The sequence below is a fragment of the Aplysia californica genome, unplaced genomic scaffold (genome assembly GCF_000002075.1).
Source record: "Aplysia californica isolate F4 #8 unplaced genomic scaffold, AplCal3.0 scaffold00049, whole genome shotgun sequence".
NCBI lineage: Eukaryota > Metazoa > Mollusca > Gastropoda > Aplysiida > Aplysiidae > Aplysia > Aplysia californica.
Window position 1 is genome coordinate 1,428,697 of NW_004797319.1, and position 18,800 is coordinate 1,447,496.

The following is an 18,800-nucleotide window of genomic DNA, read 5'->3' on the forward strand; positions in this document are numbered from 1 at the left end:
TGTGTGTGTGTGTGTGTGTGTGTTATATACACATTTGTATATTATCTATATATTTATACATATAAAACATATATTATATATATACTACGCAGCATATATGGCAACCTTTTAAGAAACCCAGAAATTGTATGGCTGTTATTGTGCTAAGGAATATCCAACAATCGTGTCTTTTCTAAGAAGCACAAGTGTCAGTTACCATGAAACTTTAAGATTAAACCTTGCCTGATAGTTTCAGCATCAATATTAACTTAGAACTAGTCACGTTTAAGATAAATACAGGAATTGAATCTCTAGCATTTCACCTTCCATTGTGAAATAGATCTATGCTGAGTACTGAAAGTTTGAATGCATTGGTACTAGCGTGCTGCCCTTATGGAACACTCACAAATACCGTTGTATGAAAACATTTTTAAAGAAGAGTGCAATGCAATGTGTATTACCCCCGTAGACTGTGCTTTTATGATCGTTACTGTAGCAGTTCTAACGTCTTGGCCTGAATAACACGTAATGTGCACAATGCAATGAATTTTGATGAATTTATTCTATTCTTAAGGCGCGGGTGCGAAAAAACAGCATCAATGGGATTGACAAGCAAGTGGGAAAAGGAATAGGTTAATCTATTTTTCACTCCCCTCCCCTTTTAAAAAAGAAAGAATAAGACCGATAAATAAACAAAACGATAATAAACAAAAATAAATACGACCGCCACAGTAATAGGTATATATACGTAGAGCAAAATTGTTTCTGACATTTGGTTTATAATTATTATTGTACTAGAAAATTAATACATTTTCTCATTCAACTGGAACTTCTGCAAGATGAGGTAAGAGTTCTGTCTTTTAAAAAAAGCTTCACTGTGTTAAGTGCCACCGTAAAAGATCACAAGCTCAGAAATTGCACCAAACAATAAAACCATTTAAAACAACACAGGTTCTTTTTTAAGTCTGATGTCTATGTCAGATTGCTTTGTAATTGAAGCCCACTGAATTTCCAAAGCATTTTATTGCTAGAGTGTTAAAACTACTCACCTATTAACGGTATAGAAGTCGATGCCCGAGGAGTATAATCTGCTAACAGAAGCAGCAAGACGAAAAAGGCAAGGAATATATTCATACCTGAAAATACACACAGAAAAAATCGCTAGCCACGTGATTCAACCTCTAAACGGATAACATTTTCGAAAATCTATGCTACCAAACGACTCCTAGCTTTTGGTTTGTTTTTGGTTGCCGAATTTAAAATCAAAGTCATCTCTATTCTAAAGACAACATGTAGTTATAGTGGCTAAAAACAAAAACAAAATCCATACTTTTTTTAATCATGAGCATAAAAATTTTATTTTTATGTAAGACGTTTTACTGGGGCCACTTGGCCTTTGGACATTGTTGATCCAGATTTATTTCGTCACATAACATCAGTATGGTATTTTGTAAGATATTACTGTCGTTATAGTGGTAGATCATTGTTCGTCCTACTTGTGAAGCTGCCAATTGTAATCATTCGTTGAAACACGTTATTTCTATTTGGCAATTTCACTCGTAGGAAAAATCATGATGTCCCAAGATATCTTGTGTAGTAAATTCTTTCTCATTTCCAAACTTCTCCAAAACTTTCTCAGCACGTTAAGGTGTCCATCTTATGTGACTGTCGTGATTTTACTGTAATTTTTCTGAAACTAGAACGGTTTGATGACACCCCTGTAGCTGAACGCTGTTAAGAAGCGAAGTTTTGCGTTTTACCCAATTTTGGTTGGAATTTTTAAAAACCTTTATATTCCTCGAAGGCGTTGGTTCATTTTGATCATATTTTCAAACCTGATATCCGTCACGTTGAAATTTATTTGCTCGAAGCTTTGTTAAAATTTGTGCATTGATAACAAAGTTATTATACATTAAATGGCTCCTTTTTTAGACACCCTGTACTTTGTATTTTCAAGATTTAAACAATCACTCTTGTGCTTACTTGAAATACTACTTGCTATGTTCCTGATTATGTTTCTTCAAAACTAACTGAAATAAGAGTGGCATGGCTTTATAATTTCTCTTAAAATCTGTTATCAGCTGCTTTTGTCATACAAACTTTCAAGCGACCGCTGGCACTCGCTGAGTGGCTTTGATTAACGTGCTTCAAGCGCCTAGACGTTATCATTCTGTCGTTTAGGCGGTTGAATCACTCGGATTTTGGCAGGTCTCAAACACCTATATGCAGTAACTTTGTTAACAAAGCATTTTTTAAAAAGTTGATTGTACACTTTCGCCCTACATCATATTACCATAATAAGTATCTGAATTTCAAATTTGTAGGTACAAGCACAATACAATTAAACAGTTTTGCGATGTATTTTGTCTCCTGACGTTTAGTCGGTTGAATCACGCGGCAAGCGAGATTGGTGATTGGCATCCTCATTTGTTGATAAAGTATTCAAGACATTACAGATAGTTGTATTTGGAACATGTAACATGGAATAATTATCAAGAAATGACTTTTCACAAGCGAAGTATGGAGGAAAGAGGGGGGGGGGGCATGCAACCGATACCATTAGAATAAGTACGAAGTGGGATGTGCCTATCCTGCATATCAGGGCCGGGTAAAATTCAGAACCTAAGAACAGATTGAAATCATCACTTAACCTGTACGACATCTGATTTAAACGGTTAAGACCGTACACATCAAAAGTAATGTTATGTTAGTTTGATGTCTTTCCATGTTTTCCCTGTTTTCATAAGACATAAACATTTTAAGTTGCAGTTCGTCCGTCACAAATCATTTAGCATGACCACGTTATGTGGAGCTCTTCCAACAGTTCGTTCGCTACAAATTCTTCCACGCTCAAAGCTGCTTCCAGAGCTTGTGCCTTCTTATAATTATCTTTCTCTGTCTCTTTATTTTCCCATCTCTGAGAAGCCCACTACAAAATAAAAAATGTGCATTCTCTTTACAAAGGTAGCGCTACTTTCGAGAATATAGTATCTACTACTGAAAACTTTACGAACTCACTAACAGACTTTATTTACCGGCAATATGCTTTCTTTTTTCTGTAATCGTTTTGTGCCCCCTTCGACACATTTTAATTTATTTAGGAAGCGGCTGACACGAACTTCCAACAGAAAGATACAACTTCCCACAGAAAGACAGAGATGTTCGATAAAAATTCACCTCACACAGGAATAGAACTCAGGTCATTTGAATGTGACAGCACAACGCCTAACCGCTAGTATTCTGTGTATCAGGCTAATAAATTATCCTATAAACAGTTTTAGAAGAGGTAATTTTCTTACCTAACTGGAGTTTCGCCGGAGATTCTGGAGGAACCCAAAAAGTGACCATCGTGAGTAGTGATAGCAGACTGCAAGGTAGTATCAAAATGAACGTGTAAAAGGCAATCTTCCTCTTTAGCACAAGCCTGAACAAAGAAATGCATGGAAAGGATTATTTAACGTAGGAAATTATAACCATAATATGTACCACCTGGAATCAACGGGAAATATTTAGAAAAGATATGTACTCTTGTTTGTCGTCCTCGAAGCGAACACATATGTTTCCATTTTGGCTTTCATTTAATTAAATGTGTTTAATATGTTGATTCCTAAATATGCTTATGATATAATAATCAATACGTATATTTTGCTATTAGTGTAACAAATGGCAAAAATTAATGAATATTTTGATGGCCCCATGGGCGTTGGAACACAATGTTTGTTGGTTGTTGTTTTTTCAGCTTAAAAGAACAATGTCCTTAAATGTCTCCACGTGGCAATGAGTCTGCGGCTATGCTAGGGTAATACAAAGGTACGTTCATCAATGCAACAGTTATTTTAGAGTCAGGACCTCTGACCATGTTCAAGAACATTCTATTGCTTAGTAAGTAAGTGAGTAAGTGAATGGGTTTTATGCTAATTTTTACACTTTTAGGTTATTTAGGAAGTGAAACCTCCAAATTTAACGCCTTAAAATGACCTTGGTTTTTTTTAAAAACGACTAGGCAGGAATTCAAACCACGGCAGTCGGTTCCAGGGGTTAGGCTACCAGACGTGAAAACGTGAATTTGCTTGTTCGGAGTTTGAGGCTCAGCTGAGCCCAACGTAGTGTCCTTAGGAAAGGCACTTAACACTACTTTTTCTCATTTCACCCACGTGTGAAGGGGTGCCCGGCCACAGACGACGAAAAATCTTTGCAGTATAGAGGCTGTAACATATCAGCTTGAACGATATTCCTTCATGGAAACTGCTAAGAATGTTTCTGTGTTCAACAGTCCGCTGAGGAATAGTTGTAAAGTGTATATAAGATGGTATCACCATCATCACTGTTAACAGTATATTAATGGCACCAATCAAGATCTGCCAAATAAGATTTCTATCACTATACAATGTTTTTATGAATTTAAAAAGTGGATGATAGTAAACACATTGAAATTAGACGAAGAAAAGACATACATAATTCTTATAAGTTTAATAATCTACAATTAAATAGAGATCTGGAAACTGATAACATTGATTTAGATGGGCATAAGACATCTAGTAAAGAAGTTGTCAAGAATCTCGGTGTATATAGTTTCTCTGTCCAAATCCCTTTATTTTCAGCTGAGAAGGATAGGCATAGTTCGAAAATACATGAACGAAAAGACCTCAAAAACATTGGTAACATCTCTTATTCTATCTAGATTAGACTACACTAAATCACTCTTAGCAGGTAAGAACAATAAATATTTTAATCGTTTTCAAAGCATTCAAAACAATGCCGCAAGATTGAAAACAAGATTTTTAAAAAACGAGACCATGTCACTCCACTATTAAAAGAGCTCCATTGGCTCCCTGTAAAAGAAAGAATGATATTTAAAATATGTGTCATGTGTTTCAAATGTGTAAATAAAAATGCTCATTTTGATCTACAAGAACTTATCAGTATATTATTATGCTAGGGAGAAACCTAAGATCAACAAATGTACTTGTGACACCCGTAAAATCATACAAATGATATGGAGAGAGATCTTTCTCATATCTGGGTCCATTTATGTGGAACAGATTACCCATGGATCTAAGACATTTAAGAACATTTGATAGCTTCAAAAAACATCCTAAGCCTTTTCTGTTCCAACAGGCCTTCATAAGCTTTCTGCGTTATTTTTGCTATAGTTGTTATGTGCCAACGTCAGAAAGAAAATAGTCCGTGTGTGTGTGTGTGAGTGTGTGTGTATGTATGTGTGTGTGTGTGTGTGTGTGTGTGTGTGTGTGTGTGTGTGTGTGTGTGTGTGTGTTTGTGTGTGTGTGCGTGTTTGCATAAATATATATTGCATGAGTAGAAAGGAAGTAGTAAGAAAGATTTTGAAAATGAGTATTCCAATGTAAAATGCATTGAGTTACTTTTTGGGAAATACGCAATATAACTGTTATAATATATTATTATTATTGTTAATATTTTTATTATTATTATTGTGATACCAACTGAGCAAATGGAGAATCCCTTAACAGTGATACGAATGTAACGTTTCCTTCAGAAAGAAAGTACTACTACTACTACTACTACCACTACTACTACTACTACTACTACTACTACTACTACTACTACTACTACTACTACTATTATTATTATTATTACTACTACTATTACTACTCTACTACCACTAAAAATAATATTAATAGTAATAATGAATTATGACAACGATGATGATGATGATTATTATTATTATTAATAATTTTTTTTTAAAATAATAATAGAAATGATAATAATAATAATAATAATAATAATAATAATAATAATAATAACAATAACAATAATAGAGTTATAAAGAAGACGAAGAAGAAGAAGAAGAAGAAGAAGAAGAAGAAGAAGAAGAAGAAGAAGAAGAAGAAGAAGAAGAAGAAGAAGAAGAAGAAGATGAAGAAGAAGAAGAAGAAGAAGAAGAAGAAGAAGAAGAAGAAGAAGAAGAAGAAGAAGAAGAAGAAGAAGAAGAAGAAGATCGTAATGTAGTTGTGTTGTACTATATGAGCAGTAAACTTTGACAGCAAACTGTTTGGGTGGATATTTCTAACCCCGGCTTTCGGTAGCGCTAGTTGTAAAGCTAAGCCAACACAATCGGGCTGTAGTGGCATAAAGGGCCTCTCATACTAGGCTATGATTGGTATTGGACTTAAGAGTGTGTTGACGCATGACCTGCCAATGTGTTTGTTGTACGCTCGACTTTCCTAGTTTCTTGACCAGCTTCTGTTTATGTGTGTGTGTGTGAGTGTATGTGTGTGTGTGTGTGTGTGTGTGTGTGTGTGTGTGTGTGTGTGTGTGTGTGTGTGTGTGTGTGTGTGTGAAAGAGAGAGAGAGAGAGAGAGAGAGAGAGAGAGAGAGAGAGAGAGAGAGAGAGAGAGAGAGAGAGAGAGAAGGGGGTGGAGGAAAAAAATTGAAAGAAAGAAGGAACAGTAACACTGTCGGCCTTTGGCACGGAACAGTATGTGAGGTCACTGACGACACACGGTGCTGACGTCACAGGGTGCTAGCCTACTCGTAACTCACTTGGGGCGAGCAGCTCGTGCTCGCAATTAACCTAAAATTTGAAGAAAACCCAGCTCTACTCTATACGCGCAGCAAACTGGTTACCAAGGGGAGCCAGTTAGACCGGAAATGGGGCCTGTCGTCCCGTCTTGGAATTCTTCATCCTATAATACATAGTTCCGCGTCTCCTTTGGTGAGCTATTGAAACCATGCAACCACCTGTCCATTAAACAGAATTATCGAAGAGTTTAAAAAGGGAACTCTTCCTAAGGCGATGATCTTGATTAAGTGCATAACTGTGATGCGACGCTACTTTGAAATGAAAACAGGATTGCCGAAACATCCCTTAAATTGTCACGTTAAAATCGGCAAGGGAATTGAATGGGTTCTCACGTGAATGTCATATCAAGATATGGCTCTGGGCAGCATGTATAGTACTTGACGTGGCGAATACCGACATTCCTAATGACATCCCACTCATTGGACGGCATGAAGTCAGCCATGTCCATCTTGTGGACAGCACCTGTGAAAGTAAAGGAAAATAAATAGGCCACATCTGTAAAATTCAGAAAAACAATACATAGGATTATAGCCGATGAGGCCTTAGATCAACTCGAAAAGCATTTTGCTTTTGGTTTGAAACGTACGTGCTATCATCAATGAAACAAGGTATTACGAGCGCACCACAAAGTCAGCGGTATTACGCTGAACGGGGCATTCTAAATTTCAGTCGTTTTTGTGAGTTATACCGGCCCTCCACGTATTCAGAAAGGTATTTACGGAGATAGACGTTGATCTCAGAGGTCCCGCCTCTTAAATTACCTTACAGAGTTGAAAATGACCAGCGACCAATGAACAAGATTTCCTTGCGTTCACATTTTCACCCGTATAATCGTATTAATAACACGGAATTACAGAGCTACTATTACAGTTGCAATTTTCTATTTTTACATCCCACTGACACAGTTTAGATAATTTAGGAGGGGAGCTGCTTCGACTTTAGCTGTCAAGGTAAATCCGGGATGAAAGGGATACAACGCCCCAGCAGACAGATGAAGACGCACGATAAAAAATCCTCCGCGCAAAGGAATCAAATTCACGGGTTTTGCATGCAACGGTGAGGCGCCTAATTGCTACCTCACAGACTCTGGAATTGGAATATGAGAGAGCTAAGACTTAAAACCAATACCAACATGAGTGACAAACCGCAATACGTCCGTGTTCTTTGTTGTGGTTGTCATTCCCTCAGCACGCAATCTTTCAAATGTCTACATGTATGAAAAATCAAGCCGATAGTCATTACATAATTTTCTTTTAAAGAAGCAAATAATAAATGCATTACTTGTAGTGTTAATCTAATACGTCTATTGTGTATCCATATTTAGACTTGCATTTAGGGCAGTAACGTTCAAAACGAAAAGTTTATATTTGAATTTAAGAACACGCTGACGCCAACAACAAAAAAACCCTGGCATATTCCCTTTTGAAAAAGTGAATTGTATACTATCAGTGTTCGTTCTGCTAATACCGGTTACTGAGGAGGGTAATGAGGACCAAAAGCTCCAACCTAAACGACGCGAATAGTATTCATCTTGGAGGTTTATCTTCGAAAAAAAGACGCCAGAAATAGGTTTATGAACTTGAAGAAACACGTGCAAAATAATGATTAGAGAAAGTAAGCTGCTTTGTCAACAGCTTTTGAATATTCTTGGTCTAAAAAATCCGCATAAATAATACAAACGCTGCAGAGGTCTGCATAGGTTCCACCTACCCTTAAGGACAAAACCGACAGTAGAACTGAAATATTCGTTAAAATAGACAACCCACTCCGGTTGGGAAAATGAACTATAAATTCAAAAGGGAGAAAATAGTATGCACAGATGAATCCCCAATGATAATTGAGGGGCACACACACGCTTGAATTTTGACATACTGTGGAGAATGAAAAGTAACGTTTGCAGCGCAGTGCTTAGGTGCTGCTCGTCGCACGCAGACGACTTGGGTTCGATTCTCGTGAGGAGAGAAATTGTTTCCAGTTTCTTTATTCATCTGCCTGAATCCGTTGATTTTCTTTCATCCAAGGCAGTGCCACAGCCTGTCTCCAAAATAATCAAATTGTGTCGATAGGGGCGTAAAAAAAAAATCTACACCCCCTCGCCCTCCCCCGTCCAGGGACGCGACCATTTAAAGACATACGATTATACAGTACACAAATCACTGTTACACAGTTATTATCTATAATCCAGTACCAATAAAATCAATGTTGAGCATATCCCCGTCGTAAGTCCACGATCCAAATTTAAGGTGACACGTTTGTACGTCAAAAGGAAAAAACAACGTGTCAAAGGAACACGAGCTGTTTAGTATGGCTTGGGGCATCCACAGAAGATGACCAGTGTGCTCTACAACCACCAAAGCCTCCCGCTGTTCTGACAAGCGGTCATCAGCACTGGAGAGATAAAACAAGCATTGTAACATTAAATATTCACGGGCGCTATGTATTTTTGTCTTCTCAGGTAGACCTTTGTAATTCTAGAAGCATTACTATTGCTGCTTATGCCACCTTTCTTTATTTGCCAGAATGTAAATAAAAAATACATTTTAACATACTGCACTGATTGCGCTTGTTTCTTTCTAGTGTTTAACACATTGTTCTAGCACAGCCAGGCTATCCATTTTACTATCCGCCAGGCCTTATGATAACAAATGAGAATGAATACAGGGACGCTGGAAATATATTTGCAAAGTGGTGTGATGACCACTTCTTTTTTATTCAAAAAAGACAAATGAATTAATAATAGACTTCAAAGTAAAAAAAACAACCCAATTGCAATAACTATTTATTTAAGTTAAAGGTCAGGAGGTGGAGGCTGCAAACTCTAACAAATATCTTGGAATAACAATTGATAACAAGCTTGACTGGCATCACCACGATGCTCTTGTGCATAAACAATAAATTAAAGAATGTTTCTTTTAAGAAAATTAAGATGTTTCCGTGATATCACCTCTTTGAGTGTAGAAAATAAGATTATGTCCCTTTATACGATTACATCTAGGCGTATTTTCTTTTTGATGCTTGGGATTGTAGGGTGAAAGATTAAAAAAGCCAGCAAGCTCTTTGGATATGATTTTACTACAAATTATGAAATGTATAAGATAACAAGTATAAAAAAGATAATAAACAGCATCACAAACGCCCTATCACACCCCTTTTCCACGCAAAGTCTAAGTTCACGCAACGGTAGATAATATTATGTACCTCTAAAAACAAAGAGAGAAAGATATAAAAGTAGTTCTTTTAAAATCTAGTATGAGGCTATTGTCAGAATAAACATCAATGTGTATTGCTTTTCCGAGTATGTATCTATATAACCCTAAAGATCTTTTAATTAAATTCCTGCATACGTTTGAATAGTGGTGCATCTCCTGTGATATGTACATTTTGTAAGCTAAACGTTTCTTTTCATATCGAACTTTAAGGAGAGTAATATAATATAATGTAATTTTCATTCATGCATGTGTTTTTACAAGAACAATTTTCCTCTGGAACAATAATATATTATCTTATCTTAAAATGTATATTAATCCAGGAAGGAAATATTTATATGACAGCCCTGTTCCAGTTTCAATGTTTAAGAAGCAGCACTTTTGTCTTACTGTCCTTCTAAACAAGAGAATGGAGACCTCAAGTAAACAAATGTCGTGGAAATGCAAGAAATAAACCCTGAATCCTTTATTCATCGCAAAGCAAGTATCTTAAAAGTGGGTGAGAGTTATTCCGTTCTTTTTACTCAAAGGGTGCGTACAACATATTATTGATTGACCTAGAACGACACAACATTTGACATACCTTTTTTTTATCTCGCGTGGTAAAAATTGTCTTTGCCGTTTACAAAGGCATTAGGGTTACAAATTTCATAAGCACTCACGCAGACACAAAACAAGAAAGGGCATCGCGTTTTGAAAAACACGACCATAAAAATTACCCCCCCCCCCCCGGACACACATCCTCTCTCTCTCTCTCTCTCTCTCTCTCTCTGTCTCTCTCTCTCTCTCTCTCTCTCTCTCTCTCTCTCTCTCTCTCTCTCTCTCTTTCTTTCTCTCTTTCTGCTCCATTATTAGCACTGCGTGCTCAGAAACATCACGACTGCGATTGGCACGAATTGATTTCTAACCATAAACTGGGGTGACTTTGGCCACTTTGCTGGCAACTTGTGTCGACAACTTTTTAAAACAACATAAAATTGTACATCTTTTTTTGATAAATTATCTGGAAGGGATGGTATGCACTGAGTGATTGATCATTGTTGTCCCTTATTTCAATTTTTGAGGATTATTTGGCAAAGGATTGGACAAAGCTACCCCGTGATGGGGTGACTTTGGTCGGTCTGTCAAATTATCATACACAATTGTGTCACGTTTGCGACAAGGACGCATTAAAAAATCTGCCGTGAGTGCCCTAACAGCTCCACTAGAGTGTCACGCGTCAGTCATCAAATTGCTGCTAGATCTAGGTTGTTTTTTGATAAATGTTTTACGGCGCTCGCAACTGCATAAGGTCATATGAGCGCGCGGGACACACCAAATATTTTTAGTTGGTAGGAAATTTTGAATTTTGCCAGGGTGGCTGCCGAAGCCTACTCTTATCGATTTTAAACCACCAAGGGATCTTTCACGAGCGCAACTTGCACACGGGCCCTCCGAGATTTTTCGCCCTTGTCCGAGAGGGCTATGTGTAGATCTGTCCTACCAGAAGATCAGAGATGTGGCAGAAACACAGCCGTAAGAAGGAGTCAAGGAGTAGCAGTAGAAAGGCTGTAGAAAATGTCAGGAGCCCAGAGGAGGGGGCAAAGGAGTGAGGGGATGGGGGCAGAAGGAGGAGACGAAAGCAGACGACAGAATATTGCTAGAGAGCAGGAAAGGAGGTGAAATGAGACAATTTTAGAGAAGAAAATGTTTCGGTCGCTATCCGGATTCAAACCCTGGACCTTTGAATGAGAGGCCAACACCTTAATCTCTAGGCCACGAGAGCCCCCTGGATTTAGGTTTGATGTGTGGGAAGTGCACTTTGTAAGCTCATTTTAATTACAACGTCGTGAGCAATGGACATGGGAGTATTTATTCAAGGATGATTAAAACTACAGCAGCAGAAACTTAATAGTGTTGATGGTTTCATTCTAATCAACAGAGACAGGGAATATTGTCGTTGTCAAATACACTCATATACCTAGGCATTATAAATTTAAATGATTTAAGTTTGAGCCGTGTGTTCAACACTCAGAACTGTTTCATTACATCATAAACAATCAGTCACAAGCACAGATTATGTTACTTAACAATTGAATAGGGGAGTCTGCCAAAAAAGTGTGTGTGGGGGGGGGGGGGGGGCTAACTAACTCCCAGTAATCTCGAGGGTTTTGTTTTGTTTTTGGGGGGGGGGGGTTTGTTTCTTTAGGGGGGGGTCCTCGACTGATCACCGCTCTAACAGTAGGTCATTGATATGAATCCTTGGCTAAAAAAAGTTAGCCAAGACTAAGACAGCCAATTTGAAACCGAATTTGCTAATGCTACAGCAATATTCCTGAGGCCTTTCTGGCACGCCTGATCAACTCTATGCGCCAGTGATGCCTTGACTACTTTCCGTGAATGGTGGGCACACGCACTTCTGACAATTCCATTGACATTCACGAACTTTAACTGGTCTTTTTCTTTGATTGTGCTGAGACTTTTCGAGACCGGTTATTTCGCGATTTTGCGAATTTGACGCAGGGTCCCTTTTGAGCGCTGGGAATTACGCATTTTGGTTTCGACTGTGATGGAATTTCTATTTTGCACTTATGGATTGATGAATTAAATGTATGTCAAAGAAGGAAGAATTTGATTTGCTGATTTTTATTTTGCGTGCCCTTTTGCAAGTGATCCTTAACTTTTTGTGAAGACCTTGGCTACAAATTTCTTGTTTTGAAACAGCGATACCACCCTGCCCCCATATTTCAGTGCAGCTTGTAGATTTCATTCCACGACTGTCAAGACCTCTCCACGTGAGTCTCGAAAAGCACTCACCCTTCTGTTATAGCTTGTTCACTTTCGTCTGACCTCCTTAAAGTTAGATATCAAGGCCAATTCGTGGCTCATAGATCTAAGAGGCACTAAATAATCCCTCGGGCACTCTGATTGGACCGCCAGGACTTACAAGTTGTATAAGAGAATGTCAGGTAACCAAATTTTGTTGGATGGTACTCGGATACTGGAGATGTTGTCGTGTAGAGCAGGACTCCACTGTAGGAGCAGATCTCTCCATTTCTGCAAATAAAGGCACTTCGTGTTACCCAGTTTTTTAAAGTAATGTTTAAAAAAAAACACCTTTGCAATCACTTTTTATAAACAGATGAAGACATGAGAATGCTACAAACAGTTTAACATATTATTATGCTATGAACTGCTTTAATTGCTGTATGTTAAATTCTATATATTTCTAATATAAGTCGTGTTTTTTTAACTATTATTTTGTAATATTTGGAAGCACTATGAAATTCACTGCAAATAAAGCGTTTTTGTAAAATCAAATATTGTATTATAATTTCATCTCTAGTAATAAAGCAAAACAACACATACAAATCCACTAAAAACGCCTCACTTTTCACACAACGAACCTTTCGTTATACAAAGCCATGTACTGTGAAAAGTTCACTATGTGAGCTGTTGTTCACTGCCTGGCTTAGAGACATTACACATTCTTTTATTGGTGTTGTCACCTCTCAATTTATATGGGATTTACAAAATGGTTTAAAACAATTTCAATTTTTTTTGTTCCCTTCTGCTATACATCCACATATATGCTTTCCACATTACCGTTTAATAATAATAATAATGATAATAATAATAATAATGATGATGATAATAATAATAATAATAATAATAATAATAATAATAATAATAATAATAATAATAATAATAATAATGAAGATCACTTCTATAGAGCCCACTCCCGTGTAAACACAGCCCTAGGAGCTTTTCATAAATGCATGTACGAACAAGATCCACGCACGCGACACACACACACGCACACACACACACACACACACACACACACACACACACACACACACACACACATCTTCTTCCTTACCACGCACGCACGCTTACACATGGTTACGAAATGAGCGCATAAATAATAAAGTAATATACACAACGCAATGCACGCTTAAACCCTAATTGTTGATAAAAAGAAAACGCGTTCAGTTCTTAAACTAAGCTCTTAGATTCCCAAATGTACGCCAAGGCTGAACACTGAGGTTCGCTACCACGCCATTGAGAATTCATCGTCAGTGTAATGGCCTTGTTGCACGTGACGATAAATTATACAAAAACTGGGCGATCTAGCAATCATACGCTAAATTGTTATAGGGGGTGCCCACTAGCGAGAGCGGATCATGTAGGCCGGGGCGGGGCGTCGGACCGGGTCGTTTTTAGGTGGTTTCAATGCACACTACAAGCCCGACGTGATTGTACCCGACGACCTGGAAGTTAAAGTAGAGAAACCTTTAACCTCAATGGCTTCCAGGGCTCGTTTTCCCAGTTCTTTATTGCAGTGCTGCGGCAGCCTGGGATCCCATAAACATGGCTACAATAGTTTTCCGATTACTTTCTACTATCAAAGATAGTTAATAAAAAGATAGCTCTTGTTCACTCGTCCAAAAAAGTGTCCGCGGAAGTCCGCGCATTGGTTCTGATGGTGCTGCAGTCTTTGTTTTGAAGCTCTCTTTCGTTTCTCCAGAAAAAGAATAATAATAGCACAGTTTGATAGTTTCGCCTTTATTACTTTTCACACAAGTAGGGTAACTCTGTTAGCAAAGTCTGCACTTTTTCGAAGAGATTTTGAGTTTCAACATGGACACGTGACTCAGCCTTGTTGTGATTGGCTGCAAACCATCCGATCGTGCGATTCGCAGGTCTGAAAACAAACGCGTTTGCTTTTGTCGGTCACCGACTGAGTCGATCGGTTTGTGCCACGATGGCCGCTTTGTGCCCTCAATTTGGCTAGTCCCCGACTACCAGATCGACCCAACCCGACCCGCCCGACTCGATCGCGTGTGTGGGCACCCCCTATTAGGTGCAACCACAAACCTTGGACAATCGAACGATGGCTTGGAGACTCGGTCGAGATATCAAGAGCTGCTTGATTTTTTTCGTGCGATCATGTTCAGATTTGGGGGAGACGCGCTGTGACGTAAATCACTTTGAAATTTGCCTTCGTGCAGAATTAAACTTGGACGTAAAATTAAAAAAAATAATTATGGTATCTTAAAATTGATTTTTTATTCGGAATCAACGTCTCAAAATAAGCAGAACAGCCGACAAAGAACTTAATTTAATGCGACATTATGTAAATTTGAACAATTTTATTATCTAATTGATCGCCCATGGTAAAGCTGTGTATCAAGGTCACTCGGCGCATTGGCACATCTGCAGTCAAGTCAAAGCTTCTACATCTATTCACAACACTGTTCAGTATGGCAACCCTTTTCTAAAGACATTGTTCTGCTATTTATCAAAATATACAGGGGAGGGTTTTTGGGGGTAGCTCTCGTGATCTAAAGGTAATGTGTTTGCCCTTCAATCATTCATTAGGCCCCGAGCTCGGAACCTTCACATAGAGTACAGACAAAACTCTGTCGTCGCAAAAAGACAATCATGTTCAGGTTTTGCTACCGCAGTGATGCTTTCGATTTAACCATAAAGGTAAATAAGAATGAGTTGATAAGCAAGCTAAATAATAATGTGAATTGGAAGGAAACGTATAAAGGGGAACATATTATGAAAAAAGCTGGTGGGAAAAGAAAAGCGCTATAAACTTAATGTTGAAGAGAGATACTCACGTAGTGAAACCATACATTGGTTTTAAGAACCTGGTTTTTCTCGTCCACGTCCAGAATCTGTATCAGTGACAGGCTGAAGTTGACCATGAGCATGTCCGTGGAATAGACCACAGGCCTACCCATGCGGCCCTCATACTCATATTGTCGCAATAGATCGCGGATTAGTTCCTTTTCCGTAGACCCGTGCTGCGCTGTGAACGTGACATATGACAAGCAATATTATCGACCCTGTGAAGTTAGCAAATAGCGTTCGGCCATTTGCCAAAATGGCGTAAATAACTTTAAGTAACACCTTTGAATTAGCCATTTCCAGTGCTAGCCCTTAAATCCAAGCAAACAAAGAAAGTGCCAAGCCCTAAACGAAAAAATGTGCCTTCCTGTATAAAAAGGCATGTCAAAACATTATTTCCGCTTGCCATTGTCACCTATCTGAGGAATGACTGAAAACTAAATGTTCTGTTGGCAGAGCGTTCTAAGAGCCCCAGAACTTGTTAAAAGAAACTCAACTTGATTTTCGACCATCGTCTAAGTTGGCATTAAACACCTAATATCACAGTCGTCGAAAAGGACGTTAACGATTGATATTTTTTTCCTTGATAGAGTTATTTGTGCGAATCGTTCTCCTCTTTAAACAATCATGTTTTTCAACCAATGTAAAAACTAGAGGTTGGTGTGCTTTTTCTTCCCTTCCCTTTTTCCTTGCTTGTTTTATTATCAACACTAATACCAGTCAACCAATCTGTTGATTAAGACAAATACTTTTTTTTTAAACAACAAAAGTATGTTGTAATAGCAAAAGGCTTTAATAAAAGATTGTTAAATTGTCTGGAGAACCAGTGATTGAAAAAAAAGCTGTCTTGGTCTGCTGCAGGTGTTTTGTCTGCTGTAGATTAAGGCAGGGTTTTCGACTTCAGCTACATGCTGATGATGCGATTACATGTAGTTGGTTTTATTTTAGAGGGATAAAAAAGAAAAGAACCAATTGTAAATGTTTTGAAAATTAAGACATTTATTGTTAATACTTGAAATCTCAGATAAAACGTGGCAGTAAAATGACCAAAGAGGTAGGAATGTGACTCGTAATAGCAATGCAAAGTAAAACGTTTTGCCAGGGTAAAAAGAAGTAAGTTTCCACGAGTACTGGCATTCCCTTAATAATCATCTACAGATGTAATTTTAATTATGGACTGCAAGGCAGTAGCAATACTCAATTATGATCAGATTCTGTAGAGAGCATCTACACGGCCAGATGACTCTAATGTGAGCAAAGTTTCAATTCTGAACGAGTTATGGCTGAACGTAGACTAGACTTAATCAGATCTGGACATGGAAAAGGAAACACTTTAGTCGTGTAAAGACAATAGCAGGTCGAATAGGAACATAGTAAAGGGAAGTAAGAATGGAAAAAATGGCAGAGGATGCAGAAAAATGTATTGGAGTCGAGCCATTGCTAACCAATTGGAGACAAATTACGTCACTAAGGCCGGAGTTGGAGTGAGATATTTTCAAAGAAGCCGTCGGGAAGTATACGCTCTAAAAGAGAATGCTGTCTCAAACAAAAGTAATAAAACAGTTACAAAGAGGTCTAAAATTCTTTTAATAACAAACTTCTGGAGAAGAAAATGTGCTGTACGTGTCTGCACAAGTGTTGTTCTCCTGTGTCTTAAATCAAAAGACATGGCTAGAGCGCTCTACTTTGTCGACGCCCACCAGGTGACTGGCATACATAGTTGGGTAAGTAACGATAGTCCGGTGACAGTGGGGCTCCCATTGTATGTATCTCACTTGCTTTATCATCTTAAATGCTTAAGTAAAAAAAAATAAGCCCCATGCCTTTTTTTTTTAAATGGCGTAATCCATGAGGCTATAAAATCCAAGATGGCCACCAAATGACCAAAATCGATGTGACTCATTATCTTCGTCCAACAAATATGAAGTGTGATACCTCACATATCTGTCTGCCTCGATCAATATCAGTCGTACGACGCACTATGCTGTTATCAGCTAAGAGGTTCGAAAAACAAAAAAGTGACTTTCCATGAAATTTTTTTGGGGTGGATATATTGAAAGCTTGATGTCTTCTTCTTCATTTAAGATTTAAAAAAAAAAAAAACTATAATCGACTACAGATATTTCATTTTGATTTATTTTGGAGGTGTGAGCTCGGGTGACGAGAAATAGAATTTGGACTTTGCTTGTGTGCAGCTGTGAGATTATTTTTAGAACCATTACCTCATTGTGACCTTTGCTTCCACCAAAGATGCTCCACTAGTTGAAAATCTTTACTCCAACGTTCTTCATTCGCAACTATTTTTAAATCTTGACCCCTTTTCGAGCATGAACGGTCTGAAACGTGAACAACTATGATTGGTAAAACGAAGTAAAAACGGTAACTTCTTGCTCACTTCAAGCTTGTTTACGTAAACAGCTGACTGTGTGGGCGTGCCCTGCTAGCTGCTATCGTCTGTTGATCATTCAGTTTTACACTTGGATTGATTTTAAAAATTCGTTTTTATTGTATTTTATACCTTTTAAAAGAGTAATTAACCTTCCTCTCGATCTCTCAGAGAGGACTCTTTACCAAGAGGCCACCGACGCGGTCTACGTGCATGTGTGCATGTGTGCGTGTGTGTGATAGTGTGTTTGTATGTGTGTATATTATTATATGTGTGTGTGAGTGTATGTGTGTGTGTGGGTGTGTGTGTGTGTGTGTGTGTGTGTGTGTGTGTGTGTACTCTCATGTGTTTATGGTGCTATTTCAAACGTTAATCGAGGTAGTGTAAACACAGCACGTAAGCCGACTCGCTGCCTTCCGAGCGCGTGGTTTCGGTGAAATGGGGGGTAATTCAGATCTCTGTTTCTTTGCTCTTTCGCTATAAAACACCAAGTGCTGAATACTTTGAAAAAGTTCAGATTTTCTTCGTTATAATAGTGTAAGTTGTTTGTATATCCGGGTATTTGGAGATGGAGAATCGCCGAGGAAAGGGAAGCCCCTCGCGGTCCGAATGCGAAGTCCCCCGGTTCAAAATTGACACCCATGCATTCAAATGCTTTGCAGAAAGATTGATGATTAAATATCGTCTTTTCATTGGCGGAAACCTATACAGCTTTCAGCGTGGTTTCCCGTGGTTATTATTATTGGCCTTAAATGTTTAGATAGAAAACCTTGAAAAAAAGGGTCTAAGTTTTCAAAGATAATTTTTTAACACGAAATGTGTAAAGTACCAGGTAAAAAAGTTATCAATAGAAAGAAGAGTTCTTTTTCAATTAGAATAAAGTCATCGGCTTGGAATTATTTTGCATGAATCCTTCTGCGAAACTACCGGGAGCACTCAGTATACTACAGTATTGAGGCTGGTGCGGCGCTCGGCGTGTTTGAGGTAATAAAATACTAATTTGTAATGATCTCACAGTCTTGAAAAAATATTAGGCTTCATTTCT

At 38.1% G+C, this 18,800-nt stretch overlaps 1 protein-coding gene across 1 annotated transcript; it reads right to left on the bottom strand.

Moving 5' to 3' along the window:
* Positions 1 to 1,020: 1,020 nt before the first annotated feature.
* On the bottom strand, positions 1,021 to 15,621 carry LOC101845987 (neuronal acetylcholine receptor subunit alpha-7-like). Its single transcript, XM_013079348.2, has 6 exons — positions 15,360 to 15,621; positions 12,674 to 12,783; positions 8,730 to 8,929; positions 6,874 to 7,003; positions 3,279 to 3,403; positions 1,021 to 1,115 (listed from the first exon to the last, which is right to left on the bottom strand). Exons 1-6 carry the CDS (start codon positions 15,480 to 15,482, stop codon positions 1,021 to 1,023), a joined length of 783 nt encoding a protein of 260 aa, XP_012934802.2. The 5' UTR covers positions 15,483 to 15,621.
* Between the last annotated feature and the right edge of the window lie 3,179 nt (positions 15,622 to 18,800).